At 43.2% G+C, this 27541-nt stretch overlaps 1 protein-coding gene across 3 annotated transcripts; it reads left to right on the top strand.

Annotated features, from left to right (window-relative positions):
* Positions 1-1480: 1480 nt before the first annotated feature.
* Positions 1481-19300, top strand: LOC311191410 (protein EURL; the record flags this gene model as incomplete). 3 transcript variants are annotated; one of them, XM_084263588.1, is made up of 4 exons in its annotated part: positions 1481-1604; positions 13884-14417; positions 17751-17813; positions 18226-19300. In XM_084263588.1, 4 exons carry the CDS (start codon positions 1481-1483, stop codon positions 18384-18386), a joined length of 882 nt encoding a protein of 293 aa, XP_084119714.1. In that variant the 3' UTR covers positions 18387-19300. The 3 variants fall into 3 exon arrangements, with proteins under 3 accessions (XP_084119714.1, XP_084119715.1, XP_084119713.1); XM_084263589.1 differs by having other exon boundaries at positions 17736-17813; XM_084263587.1 differs by having other exon boundaries at positions 17721-17813.
* Between the last annotated feature and the right edge of the window lie 8241 nt (positions 19301-27541).

The raw sequence follows: 27541 nt of genomic DNA, 5'->3' as shown, positions 1-27541 counted from the left end.
GGCTTGGGTTTGCTTCCCACTCCGATGGTACTTACCATCCGTATTCGGTGTTTTCCATCACGTCTGTTACGCACAGACAGAGCATTAAGCCCACTCCTCTCTTAGGCACCTTCTTTCTCTTTCTCCTTTCATGCAAGCCAACTTTTAATCCTGTTGAACAGTCAACTTTTCCCTTCCCTTCCCTCTGCAAGGTGCACGAAGCAAAAAAGCACCCCAGTCCCCTAGGAACAGCCTGTCTTTCCCGGACAGCCCAGGGCACAGCAGTCCCTGCCCGGACAGCCCAGGGCACAGCAGACCCGCACGGACAGGCCACAGCCAGAGCCCCGCAGGGGTTTCTGCCAGCTGTGGCAGCAGATCTTGACTCGGGCTGCCTCAGACCCTTTGTTTCGGCAGACTCTCCCCGCTCTCAATCCCTACACGTGAACGCATCTGCCCCTCGTAACAGGACCCGACCAACGCGAACCTCCGGCGCCGTCTGTGTTACGTATGGACAGCTAGTTAGTGTCGGTGTAGGCCGGGTAACTGCAGGGTCAGGTCCCACCTGAGAGGTGAGCAGCACCTCCCACCTCACTCCCGCCCGCCGGCTCCCCCGGGCCGGGGCGGGGCGGGGCGGCCCCACTGTGGGGCGGGGCTGCCGCGGCGCTGGGCGGACTTCCCCTCGCCCGCCCCGGTTCGCCCGTGTGGGGGAGGTACCGCAGCCACGCTCTGGGAGGGCCCAACTGCCGTCTGGCAGCAGGGGAGCTCTCGGCCCCCGTGACTGCACGGAGAGGCGGGAGGGGGGAGGCGGCAGCTCCTCACGTATCTCTCCCCGCCGCCCTTCGCCATGCGTCTTCGGAGCGTGGCGGGCGAAGGGCCTCCGGGATCCTCCGTTCCCTTGTGCCGCCCCCCCTGCCCCTCAGGAGCCGTGGTCTCGGCCGGAAGCGGCGGGCGGTGCCTGGCGCCGAGCTACGGCGACGGAGGCGCTGGCGACTGAACAATAGTGGAGCGCGGCGCTGGGGCGGGAGGCACGGCGCGGTACGCACGGTGCGGTGCGGCAAAGCGGCGCGGCGGTGAGAGCGGCTGGGGCCGGGGCTGGGGCTGGGGCTGTTGCGGTTCTGTCGGTCGCGGGGGGTCCGCGATGCCGGTGCGAGGAGAAGCGGGAGATGAGGAACCTGAGGATGGAGCTGGGGGGAAGAGAGACGGGACGGGGCAGTGTCCGGGGGAGGGGAGAGGAAGGGACGAGGTGCGGGGGGAGGCGGCGGGGGGCGCTGTCCCTGCCGGCCCCGCTGCGCGGCCTGGCCGCCCCCGCGCTCTGCGGAGGAAACTTTCCCGGGACGTGCCCTCCCCTCCCCTCGTTCCCCGCCTCTGGCCCGGCGGTTTCGGCGGGGGCCGGGGCTGGGGCTCAGCCTGCGGTGCCGCCGCCGCCGCTGCCTTCCCGGGCGCGGGGCGGCCGGAGTAACGGTCCCGTCCCCTGTCCGCGCCTCCCCTCACGCAGGGCACTATGAACGAGGAGCAGTTCGTGAGCATCGACCTGGACGATGACAACGTCTGCAGCGTCTGCAAGCTGGGGACCGAGAAGGAAACGCTGTCCTTCTGCCACGTGTGTTTCGAGCTGAACATCGAAGGTAAGGCTTCAGCCTGAGCCATCTTGCGCCCGCTTGGGCGGCGGGGCGGCTCCGCTCGGCGCGGAGCGCGGCTGAGCTTCCTCGGAAAGCGTTCGGGAGAGGCTGGCTTTGAAAACCTGTGAGCCTGGAAAGTTTTCTCCCCGGCTAAACTGGTGTGGTTAGGTCCCTGAAAAACGCGTTTCCAGTGAAAGTGGGTGCCCCGGGGTCCCCTAGCATCTGCTCCTTCAGGCGGAAAGATGTACCCACCTTTCAAGAGCTGCTGAAGTGCCCCGGTGTTAATTTCACTTTCTGGTATTGGACCTCTGGCGTTATTTCAGATGGGAAGGAGGTTGTTTTGCTCAGTAGAGATGTCTATGTGTGAAACTTAACAGGTTATAAAGCCCAATAGGCTTGGGGATTTTTTTATTATTTTTTTTTTTTGAAGCAGATCAGTATTTCACTTTCATTGGAAACTATCAGGATATTACTTATTTTTTATTTCATATAATATGGTAAAACTGGGCTCACTATCAAAGCTTCTTAAAGCTTTCAAATTCAAAAGTAGGAATTTTAGACTTTTGCCAAAGTAGACGTTCTCCTAAGCACTGTCTCTGCGCTCTAAAATGGTATTTTTTAGAACTTCAGATCTTGTTTTGCTAAAAAATTTACCTGTCTAGTTGTGCTTATTCATGTGTGAATTGAGTGTTTGGCATGAATGAGCGGTAGATTAGTTGCTTCCCCTTTTTAAGACAAATAAGGATTTACTGCTTTTTTTTAAAAGTAGAAATCTTGGGGGTTTTGGGGGTATTTTTTGACAACAATGTAATTTGTTCCTGTGTGGTATCTTTCATTTGGACATGCATGTGAGTACCTGGAGCAATCTAAACTGGGCAGTTGAATGTGAAGGTCTTAGTACTGTTATGTGAATAGTCCCCATTTCGTGATTTGCTGCATCTCTCATATGAGAGTATAACAAAGGTCTTAAGATCAAGTTCGGGTTCCCCAGAGAAGTGGTGACAGTCTGTCAGAGTTTGAGGAGCATCTGGACAATGCTCTTAGTTCCTATGGTTTAGTTTTCAGATAGCCCTGCCAGGAACAGTGAGTGGAACCCAGTGAGCCTTGTGAGTCCCTTCCAACTTCAGATATCCTGTGTTTGTTTCCAAGGGTAAAGTGGTGTGAGACAGGAGCTCTGTACACAGTGATCTAGTTGCTTATTCTGAACCCTCAAAGCAAAAAACTGGGATTTAGGAGACTTTAAGGATACTTATTCCATGCACTGTTCCTGTTGGGTGTCTGACTTCATTGTGTGTATACACCATAAAGGTTTCTCGCCTGACAGAAATCTGAAAAAATCTATTAGCCAATTGGAATAAATTTTAAATACTGACTCAGTGATGGTTTGATTTTTTTAAAAAAAAAAGTATTGCCTTCAAGGTCTTTGCTACTAGAGTTAGTAGATTTTAGTCTGAAAAATGCTTTCATACTTCAGTAGTAATGAGCACATTTTCTGCTTTTGTTTACAAGAGATGTGCTTGTGTATTTGCTCTTTTGATAAAACTCAGAGCAACTGTCTAACCTGTCAATTTGTTTGAAAATGATAGGTTTATGGCTCTCAATGTGGGCTGAAGATGTTTCTCTTTCTAGACTTTCAAATCAGAAAAAATGTGTATTGCCATAATGAGAATTAAGTACTTGGATTACACTCAAAATCTAGTTGTGTTTTGAAAGTATCGAAACAGATAGACCACAAGGCATTAAAATTGCTGTGTGGTTTCTGTGCTCTGTTGTTTGAGAAACATCACTTGTTACACACAATATTTTACAAAAGGATCATGTGTTTTATCTAGAACAGTGCATTCTTTTTCTGGAACTCTTAAGTAAACGTGATAATAGTAAAGGCTTATCTGGTCAGCAGATTACTTTGCATAATCGTCTCAATTTTCAGTTAATGTTAAAAGATGCCTGCTTATGTAAGTAGGCAATATTAAAAGGAGACATGGGCTATAACAGAGCTTCTTGTTGAACAGCATCAGCTGTAAGTTGTATTAAATCTGTGTGCTATTGTGTGTGCTATCCCACGCATACAAATAGCCGTCACTCTTACTAACAGCTGCCCTTTTAATTTAAAGTAGTGTTTTACAACCCCAGCAGACAGAACAGGTACACCAGTTTTGTTTTGATCACCATTGCGTTTTGAAGTAATCGAGGAAGTGAAAGAGGGTTTACTGGAAACACGTGTGTGCAGTGGCTGGCGCAGTGCTGAGGGCTTGCTCGCTGTCAGCGCTGGTCTGTGCTCCGAACTTCTCCCTCGCTGGAGTAGGAAATAGCTGCTGCTCAGGAGCTGGCAGGCTGTTAGTCACCGCTCAGCATCTTGCAGGATGCTTGAGTACTCCCACTGTTCGCAGCACCCTGTTAATTTCCACAAACCCAGTTCTGGAAGTAGGCTTGCCAATTTCCTTCTAACAAGGGTAGCATATTGTAGTTCTTTAACAAAACTGATGAGGACAATTCTGGTTCCCTTCCTGCCAGCATCTGACTGTTTAAGGCTGTTTACGGTAAGTCCAGGCACTTGAAACTGATGTAGCCCGAGGCTGAGCCATCCTAACCCTCTCTGAAATGCTTCAGTGAAGGTCCATAATGCCACAGAAACACCATTTACTTAGTTGTGCTCGATTACATTTTAGTTTAGTATTGGTGAATCTTTGTGTCTTCTGACATCCGTGAGTTGAACAGCTGTACAAGTTTGTTTGGATACAGATGGTGATGTTGATCGTCTTGGTTAAGTAAGATCAGTAATTAGAAATGAGCAAATCAGAGAATGCCCCTATCTGTAATGACTCAACAGGCTTCTTCCTGGATCAGTGTTGTGATATGTCTCAGCCTTTACTTTCCTGACACTGGGGGGGGAGGGTGGGTGGTTTTTTTGTAACATTTATTATGCTTGGATAATAGCTTCATAATGATACAGATTTCATTCTCACAGAGCCTTATAAAGAAGATTGGTATACAGGAAGCTTAATTTGTAGCCTGCCTTAAATACCTGCTAAGTTTCTGAATGAGAAGTTCATTATGTTGTAAAGCCTTTGTGGCTTTTATTAGAAATCACATCTCTCATATTTTTTGTAATATTAGATTTTTAGTCTTTTAATGAAATAAAATTATAGCATAGCCTAAAATGTGATTATGCTTCTTGGTAAGATCAGTTAATTCAAGGAACTACAATTTTGAGTGCAGCTTGGAGTTCAGCTGTTGTGTCTGTCACAGAATTTTTTCAGGAGTGATGTATATGGATTACAGGGTCTGTTTCTCAGAAGTTGGCTGAAGAAGTATTGGCAAAGGAGAAAAGGGAAGAGTATGTACAGAAACAAATTCAAGATACAGGCTTAAACTTTCTCCTGTTACGTATCATCAAATTTTCTTGAGGAACAGGGAAATAGTAGCTTTCTTAAGACAGTTTAGTAGTGCTAATCTTCAGTCTAAATGGCAGGGGAGGACAGGAGGAGGCTGTTTTGAAAGGGCAGTATTTCTGTCCCTCTTGCACTTACTCTTTCAGGTCACTTAGAGGATTTATGCTCAGGGAAGCTGGGTGGACCAAGCTGCCCAAATACTGTCTTGAAGGATGGTTACCAGATGATTTAGTACATCAGAATGCTAACGTGATATTTGAACTTTAACATATGTAAAATACTTGATGCTAGTTTAGTATTTCACAAGTGAGAAACTAAAACTCCTGTACAGAATCAGCTTGGAAGTTCTAGATGGAGTTTAGAATATCCCAGCGGTGTCGGTCTGCTGGAGTTTGTTGCTGGCCTTTGCCTGGTGCAGACAAAGTGAACATCAGAGGTTGTTGTGTACTGTTTTGCTTTTCAGAGTAGGTGGCATGCTAATGTGTGGATTGAAACAGGAAACATTTAAAATTCATATGTAACTAGATTGCATAAGCTAGGAAATGATGTGTTGTATGTTGAGACAAATTTCTTCTTTTTAATTTGATTATAATATGGGATAATAGTCAACTGAACTGCAGTAGCAAATGTGTAATTCTAACAACAGATCTGATGTTGGAACCAGAGAGTGGCGGGGGTGAGGGGAATATATAAACACAAAGTGTGTGTGTGTGTGTGTGTGTGTGTGTGTGTGTGTGCTTATTAACAAAACCCTCAGCCTGTGTCTGATAACCCTACGAAGGCTGGAGCACTGAGCAGTCATGCTGCTTAAAGTTGTTTAGATGCCTTTACATGGGAACATGTTGTGCAGTGCAGACATATCCTTCACTAGTGCACACTTTGTGACCTGACAGTGCCTGTGGAATCCCCAGCTTCAGGAGCTTAATGCTTGAATGTGCTTGAACAAACACTGAACTTGTCTCTGAGGGTTTTGAAGTTGAAAGTATGTAATAATTATGGTTTAGTTTTTCATTATTTGTCATAGATTATATATCTTCCTTAACCTGCTTTTATGCTGGGATGTCTTAATGCAGGATTACTTAAAAATCTGCTGGTGCTCTGAAATTTGAGGGCTCGTAACAATAGACAAAACCACAATGCAAGGGGAACATCTGATTGTTTCAGCTGACTTCTATTTACTCTCTTGCTTACCTGGTGCTGCTAACTGTGATAATGTCTTGGAGAATGCTAGCTGACAAGCAAACTGGCTGCCTTCCATTTCAGTTGAGTTGAACAACAGCTGAATACAAATGACAGTTGGTATCCCAGGTCTTGGAACATGAGAGAGAGGTAGTGTAAGTACTGGGCATCTATTCCCCCGATTTATGTTAAAACAGTTGCATGTCCATGGTCCTTTCAAGTGCTGAGAGAGCTTTTGAGGCAGTTTCAGCATCAGGTTGGTGCATTCCAAACTCCACGTAAAGATGCTGTGAACAAAGCTGTGTTCTTGCATAGTGTTTTTCTGAGAAGCTCTATAAAATGTTGTGTAATACCCTCATTCTGTGTTCTTTGTTCTTCTGGAAAAGAAGTAGTTGTTGAAAGCTATAAGCACTCAAAATTTAACTTTTTCCCCCCTTACAGCCTACAAAAAAGTCACTGAAGTAAAATGGGCCATAAAGGTATAGCTGAAAGCATTGGAAACAGCTGGTGTAATTTCATTCTCTTCCAAAATATTACACATCTTTTTCTTTTCCAATGTTAATGAAATAATAACTAACAAAATATTATTCTGGCAACAATAGCTGAAAGAATTCATCATTGCCATGTAGGCTAGACAGATGAGAACTTGTTTGGAGGTAGCATTTGCAGTCCAGGGGTATGACTCATCTCTGCAAGCTTGCATGGACTGGCAGAACTAGCTGCGGTTTCCATAACCCGCTTAACTACGAATTTGAGACGAACATGGTCGGGCATGCTACTTTTAAAAGCTGTATAAGTACCTCTGAGTAATAGTGGAGCTGTGTGGCTAGTTCTAAAAGTATATTTTATTTTTTTTTCTAATTCTCTGTACGTAAATTTGGGAGGCTTATACTTGCAAACAGGGACACTGAGCAGCTCTGTAACTTGCCTGGCATCATCCAGGATGCAGAAATACTGTCTCATGGCTTCCAGTCTCTTCTAAGTTGTTTTAATTGATTTTTCTTACAGAGTGTGAGACATCTTTAATGTAGTAGTTCTTGTAGTAGAGTTTTCATCAGGATGTATTGGCTTGTCTAGTATAGTATTAAACTCTCCTCTTAGATAGTAAAGTAGTTCATAGTCAACATGAATTTTGGAAGTGTGTTTAAAGAGCCAGTTGGATCTCTGTTTTATATAGGATGTCTTTGCTATACGCTGAAACACAAATGAGTTAATAGAAATGCAGCCAGGGGTGATTTGCCTGCTCACCTGATGTGTGGAATGCACTGGCTTTATCATGTGAAAGTGAGGCAAGAACTTAAATTTATGAACAAGATAATATCTATTCTCTGCCACCATGTGTCTGTTCTGGAAGTTAATGAATGGCACTGGCATGTTCCCTCTAGCCAATCTAATAAATCCTCAGATTTAACTCTCAAATGAAATTGCATGCATACACTTTAAAACAGCAGTTGGCTATTTAGTCTTGTCAGGCAGATGTATTGAAGATACATAAGTCTCTAATGATCCAATTTTTCAGTGTTGGCAGGATTTTACAACTGAAGAATATCCGTTTTCCTCACCCCTTGTCTTTTAGCTGCATAGATAACTTGCTGTGTTAGGCCATCATGGGCTGGTTTTATGTAACATATTTTTATTTAACATATTTTGAATCTGATTATTATAACACACACACCCTTTTTATCACTCATAATGAGGAGAGTGATATGCAGCAGTGGCTTAAAACATGTGAAGGTTTAATGTCTTGTGTAGCATTTCCCTGTCTGATGCAGGTATTAGCCCAGTGCAGTAGGTAAACCAAACTTGACTCGTCCAGTGTTAGTGCTCCCAGTGGGCCTAAGAGCTTTTTCAGGAGCTGGCTGAACATCCCTGTTTCAAGAGCAGCCCTGTACGTGTGCCAGGAGGATGGATGAGGGGAGCAGCAGCTGGAATATGTAGTGAAAGCTGGAGCTCTTAAGGTATGCAGCCACATACTGGTGCTTTTCACAGGGGTTCTTACTTACCTATAGGATTAAAGGGGAAAAAAACACAGGTTACCTATCACAAATTTTTCTAGAGTTGACTATTTAGGATGAGGTGAGCTGTGCCCAAGAGCATTTCTTTTGCCAGCTATGTAGGCAGTCTCCACAACTAGCTAAAACTAGAGGTGGACCTCGTCTAGGTGGTTTGACTTAAACAGATAATTTCACTCGTGTTGCCAGCGCTTTGCAAATCTGCGTTATGAAGTAGAGTCGTCATTCTCTGGATGTCCTTAACAGCCAGCTGTACTTTGCACATTTGTGGAAGCTATCTGTATGGGGGGTGCTAACATTTCACTGAGAAGACAGCTTTGCTTTTCCTTTCTCTGTGAGCAGGTATAAATGATACCTGTAAGTATCGGTAAATTCTTTAAAGGGGCTTTAATTAACAAATGCCATAGTACAAACTTAGAATTGAATTGCCTGTGTGTCTAGAAGTGTTCTTGCTAGTTTTTGTTCACTCAGATTCTAGTTCTGCTTTTTTCTTCTTCGGTTCCTCAGGTTACAGTTATTCACCACTGCAAAAACAATCTGTTTCCACCACTGCATCGTACGTTGCTAAAAAGGGAGTGCACTCTTTCTTTAACATTATTTTCAACTGATGGAGCTGAAAGACCAAATAAGAAGGTTTTTTTAAAAAAGAATAACAAACCACTGTGGAAGACAAGCAGGCTAATCATTGCTTATGTTGTTTGGGTTTTTTTAATGAAAACGTTTGATTGTGAATGGATGTGAAATAGTCTTGATATTGAAGTGCATTCCTTTTGAACTGAACTTGTTCATTATTACCATAATGTCTGCATAAGACAGCTATTTTTAGCCAGCTTTTATATAAATGTGAGCAAACATTTGAACTTAATTCTGAATCTTTATCATGAAGAAGAGTTATACATAGTTCTTGACAAATCAGCTGCAAAGGCAGAAATGAAGTCTTTGTAGAACTCTTCCCTTCATTAAGTAAGGTCTTCAGAACTTTTAATATGGTGGGAACTGATTTATTTTCAAGCACAAATGGTTTAAAAATGTGATAGAATTTATTGAGATGTGTGATTACACACCTGTTTATATGCTAAATACTCTGCCTGCCCTTTGCTGCTTTGCACTTATGAATAACTGGAAGCTACAAAAATGTGTGCTATAAATTGCCTGATTGCTAGTCATTCATTTACAAAATTATTTTGCAGGAGTGGATTTGGACTCATTATGTTGAGAACTGTGCCAGTATACAGGAAGCATTTCTGCCTTCCATTGTTTACAAATTGAAATATTCAAATTTTTTTTTTCCAAACTACTAGGCTCTTTAAGCAGTCCTGTTCTTCAAAGTGCTCAACATGTGAAGGTACTGCTGAGTAAAGTGATACAATTCATATTTCATCTAGGACATAATGAGTTACCAGAATCAGAAGCAAATAATGGATGGTAAACACTTGCTTACATTCTTTTATGATTTGTCTTGAGGTTTGGCATCATCCCGTGAATCATACTTAAGGAATGATCTCTGGTGTAAGCATTCTCTAATAGCATCCGCTGTTAGGTACGGTCTTCTAGGTGTTACTGAATTCTGGTAGATATTTTGTCCCTCTCCCCCCCTCCAGATGACACTGTCATGCTCTAGATGGTTGTGGGCTTTTTGCTGCATTTTGAGGTTCTTTTTCCTTCTTTGAAAAAACAAGTATGAAGGTTGGGACATACTTGGACATAGTCTGCAAACCTGTTCTTGGAAAGTAAGGCAGGGGACAAACGTGTGTACACACCTACAAATGTGGAAAAACTGTTGGTGGCTGTGTGGTTGCTGGCTTGAAGAACCAGCCAAAGTGTGGAAAGGTTGAGATGCACGTTAGCAAACAGGAACCTTGAGGCAGAACTGAAACCTTGTGAAAATCCCTAGAGCTGACAGTAGCTCCTTGTTCAACGCTACGCACAGAGATGAGTAACGCAAGGGGAGGCTTCTGTGCGTTGCAGGAGGTAATGTTGTAACTTTGATAAACTACTGTGTCTTCTAGAACTGAATCATCTTTACATAACACTTGGTTGATCCGTGCCAGTTTACCAGCTGGCAGACTTCTCTGTGACTGTGGTGAAGAATAAAATAAGAAGCAATGTGAGTGGAGTTTAGAGCCTTAGGAAAAAGAAGTCGGCATCTCTTCCGTCTCCTACAGCGGGCGGTGTTACCCAGGGCAGAGTGACGGGTGCCAAAGGAAGGCACTGCTGGCTGCTGTGACACTGGCACCTCGTCACTGGCTCGTGCTAGCACAGCACCCGTGGTGAATGCCCAGCTCCTGGTGTGGGGTTCTAGAAGGTTAGTGGCTGGTGTTGTTCACATCCTCTGCAAGGGAAAGGACTAACTGTCACCCTGGTACAAGAGAAAGGCTGAGGGGTGGTTTGGGGTTTTGCATGTGTTTGTTACCATAGAAGTTCAAACCGGTTATGTGAAAGCTGAAGGGAGTTTGTTAGCAAATCTGTACAGAACTGGGTTTGGCAGACTTTTTTTTTCTTCCCAGTTGAGTAAGGGATTGGTAGGGCTGTGAATTCTCATCTTGGGGGTGTTCTTGTGAACTGTGTTTTGTAATAACTTCCTCTGTGTTCAGAAGTAGTGACGTCATGGCTAATACATAGCATACAAATAGAATTTCTGGAGTAGCTTTTTTTTCCCTTCTGTAATAATTGTTAATACTGAGCATATCAGAACTCAGTAATATCAGGTAAAATGGATTTCTTTGAGTAGCATGCCTGTGGAGTGGGGAAGTTAGCAATGTTCAGAACCCTTTTGAAAGATAAATTTGGAAGAACTTGAGTAACCTTGAGCTTATGGCTTAGGCATAAAAAGTCCCATGGGACTTCATAAAGTCATACTGCACTTGTTCCTTTTTTTCGTATAACTGAAATTGTATAGAGCTTGTTCTGTGTGGTCTCACACCCTTGTTCTGTTGGGCAAACTACATGTTATTCATGAAAATAATGAAACAGAAAGCCTCAGAGAATTATTTTTTTAAATGAGACTGCAGTATTTTCTCACTTGGTGTGCAGGTGTTTCTTTTGTGATTGTGTATGTGAGCACCTGACTGTAAGAGGCCATGCCTCTAGAACCAGCTCTGGGAGTATTTCATTAAACTTGGAAAATTCAGTTTTTCAGTTTTTAATAGGAATGGTGCAGTAGTCCTTTCCCTAGCTTAGGGGAAAAGTCATGCAGGGGATAAGAAGTAAAAACTTGATAAGTAAGTTTGTTTGGTTTGGGATTTTTTTAAGCATTTGGAGGAAGGTGGTATCCTGAGAGCAGAACAGACATTGGTACCTATTAGCAGCCAAATGTACAAATTTTACAAATTGTGCTTTCTGCAGTTCTTCTTCCTCTTCTTCACCAAATCTTCAAGTATTTGCTTTAGACAGGATTACTCTGACCCATGATCAGAAGGTGTTTGCTTCAGTTCATTCATGTTATGGTCAAGTTCTTAAGTGGGTTCCTGAGTGTTATTGTATAGAAAATTGTCTAAAACTGGGTTTTCAGCCAAACTGATTGTTTTCTGTGAGTAAAAAGAAAGCACAGTAACATACTACACAGCTGATGCATGAAGAATAACTTGGGTAAAGCAAAAAACACTGAACAAATCCATCTGGTTTTGTAGGGTTTGCAGTGTTGTACATATGTGGCTTATAACTTCAATTCAAAAAGTTAAGCAAACTTGCTATGTTTAAATTGTTCTCATGACTGACCAGTACAATTTCTTTCCTTGTTTTCACTGGAAATGTTTTGTTGTTTGTTTGGGTTTTTTTAAGTCTCTGTAGAGATAGAGAGGGAAAATAGCCTTGCAACTAGGCAGTAGATCATGTAGAGCTTAAGAAAATTTAGTTTATTTGCTGAAAGAGGTGGGAAGATACTTTGAGGTACAGAGAATTTTGACTCTATACCCGTGAAGACATCACCTACCTTTGTACTTTGCTCGGGAACTTCTTTCTTAAAAGCTCTCTCTGGTTAGGATGTGGTTTTTGTTTGTCTCAATGCTCAGTTCATACAGGGGAGTGTGTGTTTTCATGACCTTTAACATTCTCCCCTGCTGCTAAGAACAAAAACAAATTCTTTTGCTGTCCTCCTTAATTTCCCACTTCTTTTTTTGTCACTTTGCCACGTAAATTTTATGTTCACTCTTACAAACTTGCCCGGGAAAGTTAATGCTCTTGAATTTCAGTGCTGCCCAGAGAGCAGAAAATAAAAAAAATTGTAATGGCTACTCTCAATGTTTGAATTCCACAACTTGAAACACCATTTACCAGCAAGTGAGATAATCAAAATGAAGTACTTGGATTTGTTTTCCCTAGTTGCATGTTAAGAACTTTACCTTTGTAGCTTAGTTTTGAGAGTAGTTTGGGATTTTGCAGAATTGAATCACTTAAACTAGCTTAGCGTTTGGGAAGGGGGGGCTTAAAGCTTACCATAAGAATTTAAGAGGGTAAGTCAGAACATTTTTCAGTTATAATGTAGCTTTCTGTTAATTGCTTTTTAAAGTCTTTAATACCAAATTTTGTTGCATTAGATTTTTTTTCTTTTAATCACTTCCATAATACTTCCTTCTGTGCTGAAAGGTGAAATGGCTGCAGTTTGTTCGTGTTGCCTAGTTTCAAAGATCAAATTACCTGATCATATGTTGGTTTAAATATCCTGGCTCTGGTAAGCATTGAGCACCCTCAGCCAGTGGTTCGTGGGTATGTTATTTGGTGTTTGCAGTGAGGAACTTGATGTAATTGTCTTTCCTTCTGTTGGGAACCTCCTAAGTACTATACTGGGCGTTAAAACAAGTGTCGAACTGTTCAGTATTCTGGGCCTGGATGCTGAATCTACTGCGTAGGTGCATCTGCAGAAAAATAACCACTGAAGTTGCTGAAAGTAATTTTGTACCAGAGTACTATTAACTTTTTTGAAATAGTCATTTCTCTCATACCATCTGTGTTCACTCACCAGCTCCAGATCCTCACAGATTGTGTTCTTTCTAAGCGCGTCAATCACTATCAATTACTGTGGGGTCTGAGTAACTTACCTGCTGTAGCTATTTGAAGGAGGACAGGCAAAGAGGAGAGTAAGCATCCATCTTACATGAAGTTAATGTCAGGACAGTTTTTAATGTTGGCAAGTGTTGCCAGTGTTGGAACTTGCTTCTCTAGCTAGGCTGCAGGCTGGTACCAGCACAAAATAACAATCCAAGGCTGAAGTCTGAATTATATTTGACCTCTCGGTGGGCACAAGCCTGTACTCTGCAGTTCTTGTTGGGCTGATAGCTCCTCACGTTATCCATAGATGATGGGAGCATGAATGACTGTTCTTAAAATACTCTTCAGTATTTTTCTGTAAAGCTTTCTGGTCTATAGCTGGGATTATTTTACTTCTACTGGTGATACACTTGTGTATAGATGTGATACAGTGTGTACAGAGTCAGTTTGCTTCATCTGTGCCAAGAGGCATGTGCAAGTGATCTGTACTTTCTGCACTAGAGATTACCAGGTGCAAAACACTTTCTGTGCCAAGGACTCAAGACTGAGTGGAATTTAAAAAAAATGCTAAAGTATCACATATTCTGCTTTACTTCTGAGAGTAGACTGCTAATGGGAAAGTTAAGGTTTTGTTTTCTTAGTTGCTTATGAGTAAAGATTTTGAAAAATGGTTGAGCATACAGGAAGTGAACTTTTTCTCTATTGTGTCTTTACAGGAGTACCAAAGTCAGATCTTCTACATACAAGATCTTTGAGGGGGCACAGAGACTGCTTTGAAAAGTTCCACCTAATAGCAAACCAGGACTGTCCACGATCAAAGCTTTCAAAAAGTCCCTATGCAGAAGTGAAAAATATCCTGAGCAAAAAAATCAATTGGATTATACAGTATGCACAAAACAAGGATTTGGACTCTGATCCTGAAAGCTCAAAACCATCCCAACACCAGCTTTTTAACTTCAGGCACCAGACTGATAGAAAGTTACTCCCGCAGTTTGACTCCCCAGTACCTAGATACTCTGCAAAATGGGTAGATGGGAGTTCTGGCGGCATCTCCAGCTGCTCACAGACTCTTCTGAAGCAAAGAGAATCCACTGACTTCAGACTTGGAGTGTTACAAGAGGCAGGTGCTACCTTCTGTTGCAGCAGTGTTTTGTGGTCCAAACACAGCCAAGCCCAGAAAGCTGAAAAAGCCGAAGGTGATTCACTTACAGGTGTTTGTAGAAGGCATCCTCAGTACAGCAGGGAAGAATGTAAGTATCTGTCTATTTACACACAACCTAGCAAGCAGTGCCATGCTCTGAAATGTCTCTTGACCACAAAATGCCCTTAAATGGTGTTAATTCACAGCCTGAAATGCAGCTTTTAGCAGCTTCGAGTTACCGTAGAACCTGTGAGGACAAAGGCTACGTGGCTAAGCAAACAGTGTGGAAGGCTTGGTGTAGTTTAGTTTAGTTTGGTTGGGTTTAAATTTTGCTGTGGGTTATACCCCAAGGTGACACGGGACATGCCTAATTTACAGAAGAAGTTACAGTTGAGTGCTGTCACTCTAATATGACAGCCCTGCCTGTGGAGATTGCAACGCTCCTGAAAACTGCTGTCTTCTTGAACTTGAGTTATGTTTTACACAGAGCTGCCCTAAGCAATAGGGGAAATTAGAGGTAAGGTAGCAGAGCAAACTTGTGCAAGAACATAAAGGTAAACATTCTTAATATTAGCAGATTTTTTTCTGTGTGCTTTTTACTGGATATGTTTTTTCTTGTATTGAGCATAAGATAATGGGAAGGCCCTTAATGCCACCATGTCCTCTTAAAGGCTGTAGCAGTAGACCTAAGAAATTCTCCTGATGACTGCAGTGGTACTGAAAGCAGTGGAAATCAAGTTTTCCTATTCTTAAATAACATCTTCAGAAAAAACTAGGATGTTGTAGCGCCTGTGGGATCAACCTACATGAGGTGTTGTAAGTTCCAAGTAAGCATGTTACCATCATGATTTTTAGAACAGTGCCTGCTCCTAAACTGGAATGTCTCCACTCTTGCTTCTTAGATGAGGAAAGTAATTAGAGGGGAGTTCTCAATTTCAAAAGACCTGAAAAAGATAACAGAAACAGCTGGTAAAATACTCAGTGGAAAATTAAGTAATAAAAAAATAAGACAATAATAGAATTAAGAGTATCAGAAGAGAGAGGAAGAGATACTGTGTAAAAAGTTGGGGTTTCTTTAGGCTCCTTTTTTTAACAAACTAACCAACCTGTCCTTGGCACAGTTCAATCATTTCATGATCTTTGTAAAAGGATTTTACTTAGCTGCTACATGATATTTCATATTGCATTTGTAGTGAATTAGTTGTCTTAAAGCCATAAATCAAAACAGATAAGCAGTGCTGTTTGACCACCTGTCCTCTGGAGTCATAAATTGGGATTACATAAATCAGGACAACAGTTAACAGAGGAATTATGAAAGCTTGACCTGGTTTATGAGGTTATCTAACTGAAGTTAGTCACTTGGAATTTATCTCTCTGATCTCCGATTTCGGGATGGGAACATAGAGCTGTGTTTGAGCATGAGAATGGTGTGTTTTTTTTTCTTTCCTGTGTTACAACTGCATAACACACTTCCAAGGCATTTATATGTATTATAAATACTTGTTTAATCATTTAGCAGTGTCCAGCCTTACAAGACATTTGTTTGGAGACTCTATGACTATACAAAGTTTGTATTTTAGGGAAAAACTTAGCAGACTTTCTCTGCCAGAATTAGGTACCTTCTTATTGCGGTGCCTCTACTGTAGCAACACAGCAGTCTGCTGGGGAGGGGGGGAACATACCCCAACACTTAACCAAACCACCAACCTATTGTTAATGTAACTGTAAATAGCTTGGTCAACATTTCTTTTATCATTTACTTCAACCATGCATAGAATAATGTTTTATCATTTAAATTTGGTTTTCTGGCCCTTCTCCTTTCCCTTTCTGTACCAGAGCTGTGATATGAACCAGTACTGACCTGATACACCCACCCACATGCACAGTGTGTATGAACCTGCCTACTTGCTACAGTTGATGAAATGTTGATAAAAGTAATGAAGAAATGGGAAGCAACATCCATGGGTAGAAAAAGCTTGGGAGGGGGGAAAGCTATGGAGTTTTTTGTAAAGCTTTCAGTTACTGTATTAAATCCAATTGGAGTTTTCATGGAACTTAAAACATACTAATTTAAAGGATGGTAAGATGTGAGAAGGGGGGTGTCAGTTGTATTGATAGCTGGAGGTAGGAAGGAGCATTGTACCTTTCTGTTGAAGGAGAAAGATGGGTCTATGTCACTCCTAAGTGGTCTAGGGTCTCGAGTAACAATGATGTTTAGATGTTGCCACCTTCTTTGGCTTGGTAATGCTGACAGGAAGTTAATATCCCACAGCTGCAAGATGTGAGAGAGGTTATAAGCAAAGGCTTAAGGTAACCCAGTACCTGTGTGGGTAGGTAACAGCCATCCCTTTCAGAGCTTAGGCTTTAAACTTAAAGTACAGAAACCTCTTGCACTGAGAAATGTCTGCATTCGTGCAACAGAAGCTGCATGGTGGCAGCATGGGTTTTTCTTGTGTGCAGGAGGAGCTTTGCTCAGCCCCAGCATTGTTTGAAACCTTGAAAAACAAGGTCTTTAAGATTGTTTCAGTGCCCTGTATCCTCCTGTGGCAGTTAGGATTTGTCTGCTGGGGGCATCTCAGCCACAGGTGTGGCACCAACCTGTGCCCCCACCACTGCTGGGTTGAGGGGTTTCTGGGGGAGTGGGGCAGCGCTCCCCTACTTGCTACTGTTGGCCAAGGGTTGCAAACAACACTTGGACAACTCCCTCCTCTGAGGTTTAATTTATTTTTTCTGTGAGGGCAATCAGTGTACACATAACCTGAGATACAGAAGGGCGCTGGAATGATGCAGGGGGTCTTCTGGGTCTCACTGGTAACACAGCACTAGAAAGAAGCAAACCTATTTTTATATTCTGCTCTTTGTATCAAGCTAAGTTGTTGGGGTTTTTTCCTCATCACTTGTCACTGAGGTACTCAGTGGAAACTGTATATGTTTTATTCTTAGGGTATAAAGTGCAAAAACCAAGTAGCTGCATGCTGAAAATACTGTCTAGAAGCTCTTTCGTGCTGGCTTGCAAACATAGCAGGACTTAACTCAGAATTGTCTGCTTGGCTGCAGTTAAACGGACAGGCCTGCAGGGTTTACACTGTGCAAACTGTGTTCTGTAGTCAGAAGGTGTAAAGTATGTAAAGGTGTCAAGCAATTTAGAAGCAAGTCTGATTTCTGGACACTTCTGCTTCGAGTTCATGAGTTCCCAGCTTTTTGACCGTGAAGAGGGGCTTTTCTGTGTGGTAAATCCTTGTCTGTCAACAAAAACAGAAGAAGTGTCAATCATTTCACAAATGACTGAGAAATAATGCTGCCTCTGACTGACTGCCACGCATTGGTTGGGGTTTTGAAAACTGTTTTCTAGAATGCAGATGACAAACTTGAGAAAATGAGAATCTGTTTAGTGATGCTGATGTCATTTCAGTAGTAGTAATAACAGGTTTCATTGTTACAGTGACTGTGATGACTCCTGGAGAATTAAAGCAACTTAATGAGAAACTGCTCAAGCAAATCCAGGGTGAGAATTTTTCATTACTTTTTGGGTCGAGTTTGTGTTGCTTTGGAATAAATTGGTTTATAAAAGAGAAAATATGATGGCTTCACTAGCAGCTAAGTTGGGAACTGAAAGTACTCTGGCACGTTTCTTGTGTAGAACAAGGTGCTTCCATTGTGTGACCCCCTTGGGCATCGCGAACTGGTGCTTGAATGTAGTATGTTCTTCTAAGCTGATCCCCCTTTCCTCGGGGTCACCTAAAGCTGTGAGCTCCTGATCAGCTCGCACAGCAGGCTGTGCTGGGGGCAGGACAAGCGGGTGGTGCTGTGCGTGAGCCCACCCAAATGTCCGTGTGTGTCCCGCGGCGGCGCTTGGCGCGGCTGCTTCGCCCGCGGGCGCAGCGGGCCCGGCGCGTTAACCCGCTCTGTCCTTGCAGACGTGTTTGAGGAGCTGACGCGGCAGGTCCAGGAGAAGGACTCCCTGGCTTCCCAGCTCAACGTCCGACACATCGCCATCGAGCAGCTGCTGAAGAACTGCTCCAAGCTGCCCTGCCTGCAGGTGGGACGAGCGGGGATGAAATCCAACGTCCCCATATAAAAGGGATACGGTTCCTGTCCCCTTGTGGAGCTAATTTGCCCGAACAGCTCTGGTAACCGTTCAGGGGGGCTGCACTGGTATGTGGAAGCTTTTGGGGAGTCCTGTGCAGCTTTCTCTTCGAATTCATAATCCATGAGGGGGCTTATCCCGCTTCGGTTTTAACGACACGGGCAAATATTCTAGGTATTAAAACCTGTGGTAAGAAAGCTTATTCACACTTAGGGATTTTTTTTTTCTTTTTTTTGGGCCATATCTACACGTGAACCTTGACATGAATTCTGTGTTTTGTTAATAAAATTTTCTAAGACTGACCTGAAGCCTGTAACCTGCCTTTTTCATACAGAGAACTGAAAATTTGAGTTTTGATCAAGTCTGGTAATGTTACATCCAAGAGAGCTTTAAGGGGAGAACAGTATTAATAGAAACTCATGTTTTCTTATTTATTATGAGCAATATTTTATTATTGAAGTTTTATACTAAATAAATATCACTATTTTAGGTACTTTTCCAGATCTCTTTATAAAATGTCTGAATTACTCTCTGTAATGTTTATGCCTTGTGTATGATTGTTTATCCTTTTTCAGGTCTGTATCTTTCATGATACAATTTAGAAATTGGAAAAAAAAAAGTCTTGTTTCCCAAAGAGATGAATTTCACATATTAAAGAAGAAAAATGTGGTGGTGCATCACTTATTTTTATCAGCTTTATAACTGAAGAATTTGGTTTGTGAGATGTTTAAAAAAAAAAAAAGCACAGCACTTCCTCTAAATGCAAAAAAAAAAATTCCATACTTGGGTTTTAATGTGCTGCAGTTGGTTTATATGTGTGAAATTTTCAATGCTGAAAAAATACTTCAAAGCAGCTAAAAACATTTGTAATACTACATTACCTTGTTACAAGTTTTTTTTTACCAAAAAAAAAATAATAAAGTGTTTATCATGTTATCTGTGATAAAGTGTTTTCATTTTGAAATGCAGATAGTAAAGATACTTTGTAAAAGGGAACAGCTTCTGCGCTTTTAAAACTTCTGTCCACCTACCATACTGAGAAACCCTTGCTAATCTTTGCCAAGGAACTTCATGCACAGGCCAAAGTCTTTGTGCTCTCTGATTTTATCACTTGAAGTGAAAAGGGAGTAATTTACCTAGCTGAGCCGAAAGCATGACTAGTGCAAAGAAAGGTTTAGGTTTGACTTTTACAGTCAGACTGAGCAGTGAGCTGGGTTTATTGATTGCCCTCCCTATAGTGATATCTGGATGGCAGAGGACAGGTTGGTTAATTTTATTTTTTGTCCATAAAGCGTTCCTGGAAGGGCCCTGGAAGGGGGCCTGGAACAGCCTGAGATACCTGCGAGGGGGGACTGAATGCTGAGAGTGGTGGTGTTCAGGGGTGGGGAGAAGATCAGTAGTGTCAACGCTCACATAGGCGAGCCAGCCTCTTATGTAAACAAATGTGCTCTGGCTGCTCCCTGATGGCGGCTGGCAGGAGGTGGGTTGATCTTCACCTGCCAGTCTGTGAGCCTCACCAACTCGGTGCTCCTGTAACCGTGAGTGTAAAGCGAGAGGAGAAACCCCCCTGTTGTGCAGTCTGAGTGAGGCTCACACCAGAACTCCTGCTGTATTTCCGTTGGGTTTGTTGTTATGCTGGGTTGTGATCCCAAGGGGGAGGGGCCTTATTTTGGTTCTATAAGGCGGTTTATAATTAGGAAGGATAACCTCTGGGGTACATAAGGCATAGAAGCAAAATTCATGTTCAGCCCTGTGATCCTGGGGAAAAGGAAAGCACACACCTGGTGTCTGTGTCCGAAATACAATAACCACATGCCTGTTTCTTCTTCAGCATGAGCTGTGGTGAGGGGTCAGCATGTTACCCCGGTACCCCAGCTGCCTGGCTGATCTGAACTGGAGTTGCTGCTGCACATTTTGGTTCTTGGGCCCTTTGGTTTAAAATGGAGTGCTGCAAGAAAATGCTCGTGCTCTCACACCTGTGGGCTTTCTTTCTTTACCTCTGTCCTGAATTTCACTGGGGAATGTGTCTGGTGTGAATCTTGCATTGAACCTGTGTTGTTCCTGTATATGAAATACTAATCCCTCAGATAAGGGGAGAGGGGTTCACAAACAGGCTTTACACGAGGTAGGCAGGGGGGAAGACTTGCATTTGCAAAAGTGGTATTTGAGGCTATGAACACCTATCAAAATCCAGTTTGAGGCTCTTTAACAGCTTAAAACTTAGTAGTTTTCATATGCATTATACAATGTCACTTACTTAAAGGGGTAGCAAGGGCTGTCCAGGAAGTCCCATACTTAAACAGAAGGATCTTAGTGAAATGTTCTCTATAAATATATGTGGAATTGCTACTGACTTTTGTCTGGTTGGGTTTTTTAATTGCTAAAGGTCAAGGGCAGAAACTGAGTTCTGTTTTTTTAACAGAAGAGTATGTTACTAATACAAATATTAATCTAATAGGAATCTTAAAACTTATTTGCTACTTTATTTCAGTGCCTGGGCACCCCAACTGTGAGAACACAGCTAGATCTAAGGATTGATTAGACAGTAATTAAATTCACAAGGAGGAGTCCTGCTTGAACAAAATGAGATCCGTATGAGTATGAAAGAGCGTGTCACAAAGTTAGATCCATGTAAGGGTTTCATGTATTATTTTCATGCATGTTCTCCCCCTTCTTTGGAGGAATTCTGTAACTGCATTATAAAACATTGCTCTCCCTTTTCCCTAACTTGGGATCTCACATTGGGCAGGGGGATTCTGTTGGCACCCCATGTGATAATGTGTGTGCTGGTTTTCATGCCGACAAGCCACTTCTGGAAAGCAGGTAGGGCTGCTTTGTAATTAATCAAACCCTAGGAACAGAATTTGCTTCCTTGGTTTTATTTATTAGTATTATTTCTGCCACATAACACTTTCTAGATAACACAACGGGTTTATGTCAAAACTGGAAATGCCTATTACATGTAGCAAATACATAACAGATTGCACAGACAGTTAAACTTTTTGCAGTTACCAGATTAAGGTTGACCTCTACATCTTTAAATACCGAGATTTAATTTTGAGGGAAATGTAATAGAGTGAGTGATCTGGTTTTGGGGGTTTTTTTCCTTCAGATTAGCAAGTTGGTTACTTTATTAATTCTTCCCGGGGAACTCTAAGGGGAATAGAATGTTGTTTCTGGTTTTTACTGGAAATAAAGTTACTGATGTATAACTGAAACAACATTAAGGAAACTGTGTCTCTAGTAATAGTGCTGAAGCTATTAAAGTCAGTTGGCTCATATGCTAAGAGAACTTCCACAATAGCTGGGGTTCTAAAAAGTCTCAAAATCATCATGCTTCTGGCTAAAGAAAGGGTTTAAATTCATAATACAAGTATATCCACTGATTTTGAAGAAGTCCACTGTTCTATTGTGCTGTGTGAATGATTACATATGTTAGCATCTCCTGGCTTACACTTTCCAAGGGGTGATTTCATAAAGATGTTAACATTAAGACCATGTGTTGAAGTAAAGGGATGTAGGGATGCTGGTAGCCATAGCTGTCTAGGTAATTAAATTTTGTAGTAGGGTATAAAAAACCCCAAAGATGCTACAACATTGCTGTTGTTTGGCAGTGTAATAATAATAGAAGGCAACTGTGGATCCCACAGTGAAATGAAAGGCAGAACTTCCCTGGGATTTTTACCTCCATTTGATTTGTATGCCATATACAGTTCCCATTGCCAGAGACCTGAAACCTGCAGAAAATGTCTTGCAATCACTTGTTTATCTACCATCTGCTTAGATGTTTATTTAAAGGGCTGTTTTCCTCAATTAGTGAGAACAAATCAGTTTGTCAGTTGAAGTTGTAGTTCTGTAGTAAGTTCTTTTTCCATAGGTCCTTCTTAGGGCAGCCACCTGCGTCAGACACCTCCCAGTCCTTGCCTGCCTGAGCATCATCCTCTACTCCCCGTAGCCTCCACTCCTGAGCCTCTGTGAAAAGCCTGAGAAATGCCATCGCTCTTCTGTTAGCATAAACAACAAAAAGTTAACATAGTTAACCTCTCAGTACTTGTAGTACCTGAAAATTTCCTCTCTGGTCCTCTGACACTCATCCTGTCCTCTCAGTAACCTGCCAGTACCTTCCCTGCTCACCCCCTGGCTGTTTTGGCTGCCAGCCTTCCCTGGGTCCCAGATGGCCAAATACAGTGACCCAGCGGCAAAAGGTGCCAGTGCTGGTATGGCAAGTACGGTCCCAATGTAGAAGGTGGGTTGTATGCTGGCTGAACTGGAAATAAGCAGGGAGGAGATGTCCTTGGTGCTACATAGGGGTGCCAATGTAGGGAGGAAAACAAGCCTGGCTGCTGGGTACAGGTGGGTAAATTTGCGGTGAAGGTGGTAACTTAGAAAGGTAAGAAAGTTTTGGGTTGTGCACAAATTGAGACAAAAACGCTCTGTGAAATGTAAAATTAAAGGTACTTGAGATGTACAGCTAACAGGAAAGGAAACCAAAGTCTTGGTGTTCCACTCACTGCAGCATGCCTGCACGCCCCTGCGCTAGCAGGAGGAGTGAGAGTCAGCACACACTGCATTTGCATTTCTCATCTTTTGAAGATATGTGGGTACGTTTCAGGTTTGGGGTTGGGGGGTTTTTTTGTTGTTAAAAAGGGTGACAAAAAAGGTGATGCTCCTTCTTACAGTCTGTTTAATGGAAGTGCCTGAGGGAAGACCAGCTCAGGCAGCCTGCTAACTTTTCATTAAGTACATCTGATTGTGAGGTTAAAAAGGGCCTACCTGCACACTAGACAAAATGTTCTAGATATGACATTTTAAGGAAGATAATACTTGGCAGTGATGACAAGTGTGTGTGATTCTTAATAATCGCCTAATACCTAACAAGGGAAGGCTTCTGCAGTTTGAAGTGTGTCTGGCCTGCTCTCTCTACCCCAGTACCTCAGGAATCTGTTAATTTTGCCTAAACTTGCTAGAAATTAGATAGAAGGCTAAAAGTCTCAAAATCTTTGTGAGATGGTGTAGCTTGAGGAGATTTTATGAAGCCCTCTACAGGGGTTCCATGTGTGGCAGAAGAAAGAGGTCTGCAGGACGGGGTCACACCAGAGCATCAGCAGAGGGACAGTGGCGCGTGCTGGGGAATGCCCTGAGCACCAGCAAAGCTTTGCTGGCTGCTGAGGAGCGAGGAGTTGCTGCATGGCTGTGGGCAACGGGGCTTCTCTTCACTGCTGCACCCGTGGTGACTTCTCGAGATGGGTGTTCTGAGGCTGGTAATGCAATCCCATTGGTGTCCCCTCAAGCCAAGATGAGTATGCCAGGTTTCTCATTGGTTTCTTGCTGGAGGCTGAGGAAGCAGCAGAGCAGCTCCTGGCAGGTTACCGGGACAACCCCGTGATGTCATCTTAGTGGAACACACCAGGCCTTTAGATCATCATGTCATCACAGAGGCATTGAACAAACTAGTGATGCTTCACTTGAGAGCGGCAGCGGTGCTGCTGTTAAACTTGGGCAGGGTGCTGCACTTGACCAACTGTGTGGAATGGCAGAGAAACACCAGCCTGCCACAATGGAAGCTTAGCTGCAGGATTTTCTTTCTAAAATCACTGACATCACACGGAAGAAATGAGCCTGGTTAATAAATCTGATGCTAAACCACCAGGAGTCTTCAGAACGCTTCTTTTCTATGATCGTAATTTGGAATGTAGTGGGTGTATTAGGCCAGCACTTACCACACACCCTCACTGTAGTGTTTGGTTTTTAAATAAACAAAATCATTAACACCAGTGCCATTCAGACCTTGGTTCCTAAGGTGCTATATTGACTCTCAAGCAAGATGGGTCTGAGTAAAATCCTCTGCAACGAAAAGACCTGCCGAAACTGGTCCTGGGGCAACTCAGATGTAAACCTCTGCTGCAGCACCTTCGGAATCTTCATCCTTATTTCTGAAGTAGATTGCAAAGCTGAGGAACTAAACAGAAATAGTTTTGGGACAGAAGTAGTCTTTGCAGTCTATGGTGTGACTACGGTCACAAAACAGGTGAGGTGATACATTCATATGATAGAATGATAACTTGGCTAAGAATTTTTTCTGTCTCCTTTTTGAAACCAATTAACCATTTGTTGTGCTTGTCTGTGTATTTTCAATACAGGCAAGTCAGTGTGTGATTATGTGGTCACTCAAGCATACAAGTAGCCTCCCTTGACTTCTAAGAAGACAAAATACCTCTGTATATAGCACATACATATAGCACATAACATACAGTGTTGTACCTTACAAAGCATGTATCACTGTATCCCTCACTGTTCCTTCTGTAAGTGTGAAGAAACATGGCTAAAGATGGTGGTCCTATTTTAATAACAGCAATCAGGTACAGATTCCTGAGCAGCACAGATTCATTAATTCCTCTTCAAGATACTTTTTTCTTCCTGATATAGCAGAAAAAATAAGGATGCCATGAAGCCAGATGCCAGGATTTCTTTAATCCTCCTAAAAAGATAAAATTATTGAAAAATAGTTTCATGTTTTTCACCTTTTCAATTCTTTTTGCTAATCTGCTGATACTACAAAATGCTGTGGCAAGTCAGCTTTTAGAGGGCTGGGGGAGGAGAAGTAGCAGTTTGTGGCTTCCAGTAGCTACATTAATTGGAATTCAAAATCCAAGGCAGCCAGACTTCAAATTGGAAAGATCACAGACTGCAAATTACTCTCTTTAGAGCCATGCACTGAAATAAACAATAAGGGACGCCTTTGCCAAGGCTGTTTTAAAAAGTGATCGTGAATAGGTGTTTCTGAAGGCTGAACCTTTGAAAAATATTTGTGCTTCTGTGTAACTGGAGGTTTGTTTGAAGAGCTCCAAGTTCTTTGTGTGGTTAATCTTCAGCGAGGCTTTTGTACAACTGGCTTTATGTAAAGATAGATGGGTCTTTTAATGTGGAGACAGGTGAAGGAATAATGTGATGTGAATTTGCAGTTTACTTTGGAACAAGCAGCATTTCTCCTCCATCAGCACACTGTAGGCTTCAAAGAGTTTGATAAGCAACAGCATCCTCTGTAATGCTGATGCAACTGCCATTCAGAACAAGCTGGACAATCTTCTTTGTCCAAAAGCTCCATGACCTGAACATATGACAATTTGTAACAATCTTTTGATAATTAACATGAGCCAGCAGTGTGCTCTTGCAGCTCGCAAGGCCAATGGTATCCTGAGCTCCATCAGAAGAGGGGTGGCCAGCAGGGACAGGGAGGTGATTGTTCCTCTCTACTCTGCCCTCATGAGGCCCCATCTGGAGTCCTGTGTCCACATCTGGGGCCCCCAATACAAGAAAGATGTGGAACTGTTGGAGAGGGTTCAGAGGAGGCCACAAAGGTGATTAGAGGGCTGGAGCACCTCCCCTACAAAAAGAGGCTGAGGGAGCTGGGCTTGTTCAGCCTAGGGAAGGCTGCAGGGGGAACACATTGCAGCCTTCGAGTCCCTGAAGGGAGCATACAAACAGGAGGGGAATCAACTTTTTAAAAGGGTAGACAATGTCAGGACAAGGGGGAATAGATTGATGCTAAAGGAGTGAAGGTTTAGATTAGATGTTAGGGGGAAGTTATTTACAAAGAGAGTGGTGAGGTGCTGGAACAGGCTGTCCAGAGAGGTGGTGGATGCCCCGTCCCTGGAGGTGTTCAAGGCCAGGTTGGATGGGGCCCTGGGCAACCTTGTGTAGATCCAGGCCTGGAGGTTGGTGTCCCTGCCTGTGGCAGGGGGTTTGGAACTCTGTGATCCTTGGGGTCCCTTCCAACCCAGACCAGTCTATGATTCTATGACCAGAAACATGCAGCAAAAGGCGATGCTCAGAGTCCTGTGCCCACTGGCACCCGTGAGTCCCACAGCTGCAGGTGCTAGTGGGAGAGGGGCGGGTTCCCTGGGGAAAGCCGGGCTCCCAGGAAGTCACGAAATAGCCTGTCTGCTTGCAGCTGCTGGAGTCACACTACTGGGCTAACATAACAGCCCATTGCCCAGGCACAGCAGGGCATTTCTTATGTACTGCTCTTTCCAGGCAAATTAGCTGGGGCACACCCACAGCCAAGTAACGTGGTGCTACGTATGGTCATTGGCTGTGGCTGCTGCTACTTCTCTGTTGTCTCTCCTGTTACAAAAAGAAACGGTAGAAATTCCCTCACCCTTCAAAAACATACTTTAAAACAAAAATCATCCTTTTATAGAATCAGAGCTAGTGGGGGGGTCAGCAGAGGGAGAACCTTTAAAGACTGCTGAATCCACCTATGGTAAAGATGTACTTACCTACACCACTAACCATCAGACAGGTCAAACTGGTCTCCACTAGCCCGAGATCAGCCTGTATATTTTTTTCCCAGCAGCAAATGAACACTTGTATTTATTATTGCATGTCCTTAGGAAACATTCCCTTACAATAGTTCCATCCAGAATGCTCGGTTCTCCAAAAGGGTGTTTTCTCTGCATAATAAACTCTTGAGAAAGAAGACAGAGCCATTTTTGAAGGCTCTGTGGTGCTACGCATCGCCAGGCAAAGGAAAGGGCAGGGAAAGGTGAGGCCTTATTTTTCTTAGCTTTTTTTTTTTTTAAAAAAAAAATATTCTTAATTATATTTCTCGCTACAGCAAGTAACAAGTGGTCGCAGCCCCAGAGGAGGCAGTCAGTGTACATCCCCAGGAGGCACAGGCTGGCCATCAGCAAGGCCCCATCAACACTCAGCTACCTTTGTAGTTAGCTCTACTAACACTTTACGTTGAGGTAAGTGAGATAAGGAGGAGCGGGAGGAAAGCTAGTCCCTTCCAGACCCTACCCCTCCCAAATTAAGCTGTACATCTGCCTTCCTTGAGGCAGCTCCATCTGCCAGCAGCAGGCATGGGAGTGGTCCCCACAAGCCTCCCCTCCAGGGAGAGACGGGCCTGTGCTTGGGCTTGCCCAGGGTGAGGGCCAGGGGCAAAGAAGAGCAGACCATGCCTAGAGCATGTTTTCTTCTGAGTGACTGGATAATGCTCAGAACCCTGGTGCTGCGATCCACCACAGCAGCTTTTTCGGCCACAGAGACACCATAGGAACCCACCCTGTTGCTACTGAGCAGTTCCACTTGTTTTCTTTCTATGTGACATGGACAAGGTCGTTTGCTTGCACTCACTTTTGTAC

This window comes from Gallinula chloropus (assembly GCF_964237585.1).
Source record: "Gallinula chloropus genome assembly, chromosome: 1".
NCBI lineage: Eukaryota > Metazoa > Chordata > Aves > Gruiformes > Rallidae > Gallinula > Gallinula chloropus.
The sequence above is the reverse complement of the archived record's forward strand: the minus strand, read 5'-3'. Positions and strand labels throughout refer to the sequence as shown.